At 40.8% G+C, this 8,956-nt stretch overlaps 1 protein-coding gene across 1 annotated transcript; it reads right to left on the bottom strand.

Annotated features, from left to right (window-relative positions):
• Positions 1-800: 800 nt before the first annotated feature.
• LOC143099189 (NLR family CARD domain-containing protein 3-like) lies at positions 801-7,272 on the bottom strand. The gene is made up of 8 exons (XM_076262255.1): positions 7,237-7,272; positions 6,773-6,901; positions 4,348-6,133; positions 4,087-4,260; positions 3,556-3,729; positions 3,271-3,432; positions 3,096-3,142; positions 801-1,691 (listed from the first exon to the last, which is right to left on the bottom strand). The coding sequence occupies exons 3-8, from the start codon at positions 5,949-5,951 to the stop codon at positions 1,135-1,137; spliced, it is 2,718 nt and encodes a 905-aa protein (XP_076118370.1). The 5' UTR covers positions 5,952-6,133; positions 6,773-6,901; positions 7,237-7,272; the 3' UTR covers positions 801-1,134.
• Between the last annotated feature and the right edge of the window lie 1,684 nt (positions 7,273-8,956).

Genomic DNA, 8,956 nt, shown 5'->3' with positions numbered 1-8,956 from the left:
TAAAGCTGAGCTGTGCTTAAATTGTTCAATACATGATTTCATAACAGGCCAAATATAAAATAAATGTTAAATATAGCCTAGATATCTGTAAATATTAGATGATCAGATGATTTACAGTCCTTTGTACTCATGTTTCATGTTTTTGTAATGTTTTGCAAGGTTGTGATGCAGGTCTACTGCTGTGAATAGGCTAAATACAACTTTGATCATTTTTATAGCCTGTATAGTTTTGGCCTTGGTGCCCTGACCTGTGGCCTTTGTGCCCCCCACCAAATATGCCCAACTGAAGGCCAAGTGTGGTTGGCCTGCCTCAGCAGAGGGTGTATTGTGATAATTGGCCGAAAACAGTCTGTGATGCTGAGGCACACAACTGACTATGTGTCCCGCTGGTAAAGCCTTATAGCAGCCATCCTTCAAGAACCTCCAAAGTAGAAATAGTGCAAACGTTAGGGATTGTAACATCTAGTCCTTTCAATGAACCTGGTTTCTTGTAATATTACTGTACCATTGCTTCACCAGTCTGTCCTATTGTTCATACACGTGCAAACCTGTGAGCAGTCAACACAATTATCATCGTTGAGAGCACATTGTACCATCTCTCCTTACAGGTCACTTATAAAGGAACAAAATACAAAGGACATACAATTCAAGGGCAGACTGGCCTTAAACAACTCCATTCAATATAACAAAAAGTGCTAAACCCTATTATGTAGGTTAATACGTGCTATCGAAAGATCAATAGCAGACATCAATACAACATATTTCTCACTTAATGTATTGTAAAAGGAAGACATACACAATTAGACTCAATTCATGTTTATTTTTGGTTGTCAGCAACATGTATATAAAACCTGACATATTAAAAAGCCAGTGCACACTATTGTATCTAAATAATAAATTACTTTTACAAATACATCGTAAAAATAAAAGATAAACAATTCACACGATCCAAAAACAAGGAAGCAATGCGTGGCCTAGTCAGTCAGTCCATGCATAACACAAATGGGTGTTTACATTACAACAAAAGTTTTGCTACATTTTTGCCTGCATAGAGTTGACGCGAGTTTTACAGCTAGAGAGGTTTGCGGAACCTTTCTGTATCCATGGTAACACCAATCACATACCACACTGTGATCATATGACCTGTCTAAGGGAAATGTAAGAGTTGAAGTGAAGCCAGAACCCTGGGTATATGGGCTCGGAGAACCCAGGTCGAGGCGGATCCCCGACCCTGGAGTGGAACGTGTGCAGGTGGGCAAGTTGCCCTGATGATACGGCGTAGAAGGACAGGGCACCTGCCGGCCAGTCCAGGTACACTGCAATGCGCCTGCAGTCAGAGGTCGGGGCCGGCACTTCGGTCTTGTTCTTGTCGTATCTGACAGAGTATCGGCTGCCTTCGCACCAAAGGCCGTACGACTTGTCGTTCAGTCCAATCTTGCAGTCGGCGCCGTGGGCCTTCCTGCGGATGCTCCGGTAGGCCACACCGATGACCACCTCGCTGCCGCTCCACTCGGCCTCCCAGTAGTGGCGTCCAGTCAGGCCCTCTGTGCACAGCACCTGGGGGCAGCAGTCGAACCTCTGGGGGCGGTCAGGGTAGTCCTGGTCCTCCTCCACCCTGGTCACCTTCCTGACCTCTGAGAGATCAAGCTCTGGGTGTGCAGTCTTTATGTCTAGCGTGAGCTCACAGGCATCTGAACAAGACAAGAAAAAATTGCACACAGTAAAATTTCACTGTGAGAGAGTGAGTGAGTGAGTGAGTGTGTGTGTGTGTGTGTGTGTGTGTGTGTGTGTGTGTGTGTGTGTGCGTGTGGATCTGAAAATTCTTCTCGTGTTAAGATCCAAATAAAAGCATTCAAATGTGTGAGGAATGGGGCACTTATACCCACATTCATTCATAGGGTGAGAAGCATGGCTATGGGAAACACTGCTTGTGCATCTTTCAGAACCACAGTGGCGTGGAGCAAGAGTGGTTGAAGATAAGCAACCAAAATTCGCTATAAACTGTTTATAGTATACAGAACCTCAGAGGTGTCATTTTTTTTGTTTATATCCAGAAAACTTGTACACGTTTTACTAAATAGTGGGCTCATTTTACTTAATTGAGTGCACAATCTAATAAAATATGATTACAATTTATTACAATGAGCACACTATGTAGTAAAACAAGCACACAATATAGTAAATTGTGTGCACAATCTAGTAAAATGAGACCACAATTTAATAAAATGAACACACATTCTCTCGATATACAAACATCTCTTGCAATGACACCTCCCGGGCTCCATATTAGTATGATATCAGACAATTATGTTTAAGTAAAGCAAACCGCAGTCTACTAACTTGTCGAGTTAGAATTGCCTCAAAAACATTTGTACATACTCAAAAAGATATGCACAAATATACTTGTATTTGTAAATACACTAACACAAATATATAAATATACAAATGTGAAATAGAAATACATAAAATAATTTGTACAAATATTTGTAAATATATATTTGACATTCGTAAATAAATATGTTTGGCTTTGTGGGTGAGTGTGAAGATTCTGCATTTGTGGATATCACAAATATATTTACAAGTACAGTATATTTGTACAAATTACTTTATATATTTGTATTTCACATTTGTATATTTGTGTTTGTGTATTTACAAATACACATCTATTTCTGCATATCTATTTTGAGTATGTACAAATCCTTTTGAGGCAATTCTAATACTATCTAATGTATTTATAAGACCCAGCCATAATTTACCCTGGAAATCCAGAGTTCTCGCGAGAGCACAATTTGAATTGTGCCCGCAAGATACTCTGGCCACGAGCAATGATCCAAATTTCTTCTACCTCTCGAGCGAGAGGGACCAATCAAATCAAAGGGTTTGGGTGGAGTAGTCACTGAAATAAAACTAGAAGTTGTCAGCATACCAGTAGAGGGAAAAGTCTTGTCTACAAATTAATAATCTGTCCAAGTGGATGTAAATTAACAGTTAAGGGGCCCAAAAACGGAGTCCTGAGGAACACAAAAAAATAACGGAAGAAGGCAACGGACAAAAGTCAAGCCTACATACAATAGGATGCATATAAACACACTTACATTTCCGCAGACCTGGTTTCATCCAATATTCTGCATTATAATCTATGCTGCAGAGAAAAAGAGAGTTAACAGTAGGAAACAGTAGGTTGTTAATGAATTTGAATGTCCTCTTACCAAACGTGTGAACAAAAAAGCCAAATCATGTCTCACAGAGAAGCACACAACTGCTACTTACTTCAGTTGGCAGCCTTTCTCTTGAAGTTTGGAGCGCAGAGTTACTCCTGAGTCTCCTGTGTGGTTATACCTCAGGTCAAGCTCTTTCAGGGAGGAGGGCTTTGGTGTTAGAACCGACAGCAGAACCTCACAAGCCCTCTCTGACACCAGACAACCAGAGAGCCTATGACATGGATGAAGAGATGACAGAAAGACAAGAGTGAGAAAAGAGACATAGACAGAAGAGTAAAGACATCAGTAGGTTTACCTGTTCTGTGAACATTTAACTAAGTTTAGTGATACATACTTCAATATTTCCAGTTTGCAGTTCAGATGACCGAGTGCGGCAGAAAGCCCGTCCACTCCTGCCTCCCCCAGGTCGTTGTTGGTCAGGTCCAGGTGTGTCAGGTGTGAGATACCTGACTGCAGAGCTACAGCCAAAACTTTGCAGGACCTTCCAGTGAGGTTACATCCAGCAAGACTACAATGAGAGAGGAAACAGATTACTTTAAATAGATGTGATATGTTGATGTGATATCTTCATGTGACATCCTTAACATTTGCCCGGACACAACAATCAACAAAAGAAAATATCACCCTAGAGAGGAACAATTGTGGTATATTTCCATTTGTTGGAAATTAACAGGACTGTCTCACAGACTATACATTATGCCTCACATAATATAACATAATCACTTAACATATTGCCAACTTCAATTCTCTATCAACATTATTCTTGACACAGCTAAGGTCAATACATTATAATGTATAGTGGAATCAATTCACTAAAGATTTCAAATATTCATGAAAATTCTATATAAGCATTGTCAGTACGCACATCAGTGTGTGAAGTTTGCAGTTGGGGTGACTTAATGCAGAAGATAGTTGCTGTACTCCGCCATCTGATAAGTCGTTGTTGGTCAGGTCCAGCTCTCTCAGGTGGGACTCAGATGACTGGAGAACTGACACCAGAGTCTTACAGGAACCATCTGTCAGGTTGCAGCTGGCAAGCCTGTCAGAAAGGGAAAATGAGATTTTAAAATAATAGCTATATTTGATGTCTACATATGACTGAATATGTAGTATCACTGTCCCTTACCGACCCTTTTTGCAGCTCCTGACAGCAATCACCAGCCTAACTCGCCCCTTGACGGTTGTGTTGTACTTTGTCAGATCAAACTCCTCCTGCGTTTTTTCTGAAACCAACATCATGTACGCCAGCATTGAACACACAGCTGGAGAGAGCAGTTCCCCTGACTTCACATATTCTTCAACCTCTTCGTGGAGGGAATGGTCCTTCAGTTCCAGCAGGCAGAGCAGGAGGTTCATGCATCTCTCTGTGGACTTGTTGTGCTTGTTGATGGTGTCTTTGATGCACTGGACTGTCCTCTTGATGCTGTCTGAGGTTTCCTGTGTGTGTGTCAGTAGTTCTTTAAAGAGCTTCTGGTTGGACTCCAGAGAAAAGCCTAGAAGGAATCGGAGGAAAAGGTCCAAGTGTCCATTCTGGCTCTGCATGGACTTCCTGACTGCGCTCTCCAGCAGGTCATGCAGCTGCTGTCCTTTCATGGCAAAGGACTTCAGCACCCCCAGATTGCCAGTGGAGAATGAATAAAATACATACAAAGCTGCCAGAAACTCCTGGATGCTGAAGTGCACAAAGCAGAACACCTTCTTCTTGAGGATCACAGTTTCAGAGACAAACACTTCTGTGCACATCCCTGATTTCTCTAGGTCTTCATGGATATCAAGTTTGCACTGTTTCAAGTCTTCCTCACAAAAGACTACATTATCCTTTTCCAACTCACTATATGCCAACTCTGCCAGTTTTAAGATCACATCTTTGTTAGACTTCAGGACATGCCTTAGATCTTTGTCTTCACAATTTTCATTTTTCTTCTCCTTCCTTGTAAGTTGAATAACAATGAAGTGAGCAAAAAGTTCAGTCAGTGTTTTTGGAATTTCTTGATTATCCTTGGCCCCCCTTCTCAAGAGCACAGTGGCTAATATCCAGCAGAATACAGGTATGCGGCACATGATGTAGAGGCACCTGGAATCCTTCATTTGTTTCATGACTCTGTCGGCTATTGGTCGATCTTTTATTTTGTTCCTGAAGTACTGCTCCTTCTGTTCATCATTAAAGCCCTGGATCTCCGTCCATCGGTCGATATACTGAGGAGGAATCTGGTGGGCAGCAGCTGGACGGGACGTGATCCATATGGAGGCGGAGGGCAGTAGATTCTCCTTCAGGAGGTTGACTATCAGCATATCTACAGATGCCGTCTCTGTGATTTGTGAAATAAATGGACCCTTCTCGTTGAACTTCAGCCGAAATTTACTCTCATCCAGACCATCAAAGATAAATATTATGTTGGCTTTGTCAAACAACTCCGCTTTGGTGATGTCTTGCAGTTCAGGGTGAAATTTGCAGAGAAGTCCATGCAGACTGTACTGGTCATCGATGAACAAATTCATTTGACGGAAAGGAAGAATGAAGATAAAATCAACATCTTGATTGGCATTTCCTTCTTTCCAGTCCAAAATGAATTTCTGTACTGTCATGCTCTTACCAATTCCAGCAATCCCTTTGGTCATGACGGTTCTGATTGATCTGATTGATTCTCCTGGTTCAGTGGAAGGTTTGAAAATGTCATTGCACTCGATGGCAGCTTGTGTAGATGGTAAGCTTTGTGACTGAACATCCATTTGTCGCAACTCATGTTGGGTTTTGACCTCATCACTCACTGCATCAGTGATGTAGAGTTCTGTGTAGACATCACAGAAGTTTTTTTTTCTGTCATCAGTACCTTCAATCAGGCATTCAGTACTCTTTAAACTCTTTAATCTTCTCTTTGTTCGTTCACTAATCTCCTTAATGATGGTGTCATCTATGTAAAAGGAAAGGAAACACTTATCAAGTAGCTGTGCATCCTTTCTAGTCTCCAATGCCCCCTTGGTCATTACTCTCAGGTCCTGATTGGAAGCAGAGGGTATTGGAACAGGGTTTGTGTGCATTTATCTGTGACTGTTTATTTGTGCATAAATGTCGCTCACGTAATTTATTGAAGGTATTTAGCGGATTAGTTTCAGATTGCTCCTCAGAGGGTCCCTATGAGATAAGATCAGGGTCTGGATGCAGGATTTGTTTCAATTTATAACTAATTACCATCTGTAGGGGGTCTGTGTTTGCTGATTAACTGTGCTTGCTATTTTGTAAGATACACACAAAAACATTTTAGTGAATTGGAAATGCTGGTTAGTTGAAATACTGCTTTCTGACCTAATCTTGTTTGAAACACACAAACACAAACATTTTATTGATGAATAGGTATGTAATGTGAAACCATTGTATTGACTGGCTTTCTGACGTGATCCTGGCATGTCAGATAAAAAACAAACTAAACTTTCCCTGTATTAACACATTTACTATACGACATGATCACCATGTAAAGATATTTCGAGCTTGTTATTAACCCTAACATGTAACTATGTAGTACATTCACTGCATATTAAGGTTGATCTCATACCTGAACTGAGGTTAATGGTTTCTGGCTTTTTGAAAGTGTAGCTAGTGGGGAAAGGGGTAATGACAACGCTGCCGGACTGTGTTGGTCTGGACGATGAGATTGAGGTTGATTCATCTGAGAGTGAACGGACTGAAGAAGTAAGGGTATAGAATATAGAGATGAAAATGAGTTTAGACAAAATCAGTAGAATTGATTAGCAAGTGTATGAAGTCAATGCATTTCATAATGTATTGTATTAACACAGTACTGTACACAGTTAGGCTACAAACACAACCTCATAAGACATAACAAATTAGCCTAATAAATGTAAATGAAAACATAAAGCAAAATGTTTCAGTGATGCAATGCTTTATACATTTATTTTAAGAATAATGATTATTTCTAAAATTCTATATTGTATTATTGAATAATGAGTTGAAGGAGTTAACATGTTTCTACTAAACAAACAAACAAAATAAACACACATATAAGCCAAGCAAGAAACCCACACCATACCCAGTTTTTCTGATGGTTCAGGTGAAAAATGAATTTAGATATTCAATTACCATTAGCGATATTGAGGATACAGTTACATTAGCAACACTGACCATAAAGTTAGCACTGCTAACTTGGCAGCAATTTGAATTAATTAATGTATTTGATATGTGACATCAAGAGTGTGTCTGTCTGGAAGACTATCAAGGTCTAATAAATGATGAATGGTGAGTCAAAAAACAGCATTGTGGGAGTGTGTGTTTATCTGAGTTTGCCTGCCATGTTATGTGTCCCACTACATTAGTGTGTTAAAGGAACACGCCACCCAAAGTCAGTAGTAATATATGTTCTTACCTTAACTTTCACGAGTTGAGTCATACCTCTCCCGTGTCGGTATGTGCACTCAAACGCTCTGGTGTGCGGCTGGACTGTGTTAGCATGTTGCTATGCTAGCGGGCTTTGACGGTAACTAAGCATAGAAGTAATCAAAAACATCCACGTTTTCCCGACTTAAATAAAGTTGCACGAGTAGTTGATAGAAATGCTACGGCCACGCAACATGAAACGTGGCGATTTTCCAAGCGAATAAACCGGAGAACTACAATGTGTGGCGCAATAGCACTTGGGAGTACTTCGACCTAGCGTAGTAGTATTGTTAACACCTAATTGTAGATCCTATCCACCACAGAGTTTAGAATCATGCTGGATCGACCCTCAGCCTCTCCCTCCCCTCTGAGCGAGAGAGAGGCACACACACTAGAGATGCGCTGATGGGCTATTATTTCAACCATAACTGCATAGCAAAACTTATCATCCATCAGCCATCCATCAGCACCAAAGTTTTTTGACCAATTTTCAAAACTGCACCCGCCCACCATCCGCTGGTTGTTTTAATGTAGGCTATAGGCTATGGGTGATGCAGCGCTGCTGACGTGAGGCTAGAAAGCCCTTGCCTGTCCTAGAAAGACTGATCTAATGCAGCAAATATATTAAAAGGCTAAAGTCGTACATTGGCTATGTTGTAGCCTATCCCCAGAATATCAGCAGCAAACTCAGTCTCTGTCTCGCAAAACAGTCTCCAAATAAAACGCACATCGGCCTGTTGCCTATTCTGCCAGCTTGTGACAATATCTCGTCCAAAATGCTTGATTGCATTGCATTCTCCACATTTTTAGCTAAATTCTCATGTATCACATCAGCATTTTTGTTCAGTGAATCTTTTGTAAATGTGCAACTGTATTTAAGTCGGGAAAACGTGGATGTTTTTGATTACTTCTACGCTTAGTTACCGTCAAAGCCCGCTAGCATAGCAACATGCTAACACAGTCCAGCCGCGCACCAGAGCGTTTGAGTGCACGTACCGACACGGGAGAGGTATGACTCAACTCGTGAAAGTTAAGGTAAGAACATATATTACTACTGACATTGGGTGGCGTGTGCCTTTAAGATGTGGTTGTAATGTAATGTCAGTACAATGAATTGTAATGTCTTTTGTTCATCCGATCAGGGGTGCGTTTCTATAAAAGTTAGCAACGATGTTGCTAAACCACCATGGTATGACGCAACTTGCGCTCAAACAAAGAACGTTGTAACACCTGTTTCTAGAAAGCATCATACCTGTGTCTCAATTCGCTACTTCCTGTGTTCGAATACTGTAGTTCCAATAACGTAGCAAAGATCTTACAATGTAGCACTCTAGAATCTTTGTTG

This window comes from Alosa pseudoharengus, unplaced genomic scaffold, assembly GCF_046254945.1.
Source record: "Alosa pseudoharengus isolate Yale_2024_CS ecotype anadromous, Long Island Sound unplaced genomic scaffold, YU_APseudo_1.1 YU_APseudo_1.1_scf_25, whole genome shotgun sequence".
NCBI lineage: Eukaryota > Metazoa > Chordata > Actinopteri > Clupeiformes > Clupeidae > Alosa > Alosa pseudoharengus.
Note: the sequence above shows the minus strand (reverse complement) of the source record. Positions and strands in the feature narration are given on the sequence as shown.

Bases quoted from the DNA above. Each gene is read 5' to 3' on its own strand.
- LOC143099189 (XM_076262255.1), bottom strand. From the start codon at position 5,951: ATGGATGTTCAGTCACAAAGCTTACCATCTACACAAGCTGCCATCGAG. The intron at 3,143-3,270 runs GTAAGTAGCAGT...TTTTCTCTGCAG, and splicing joins GAGAAAGGCTGCCAACTGAA to CATAGATTATAATGCAGAAT. The intron at 1,692-3,095 runs GTAAGTGTGTTT...TGTCTTGTTCAG, and splicing joins GAAACCAGGTCTGCGGAAAT to ATGCCTGTGAGCTCACGCTA.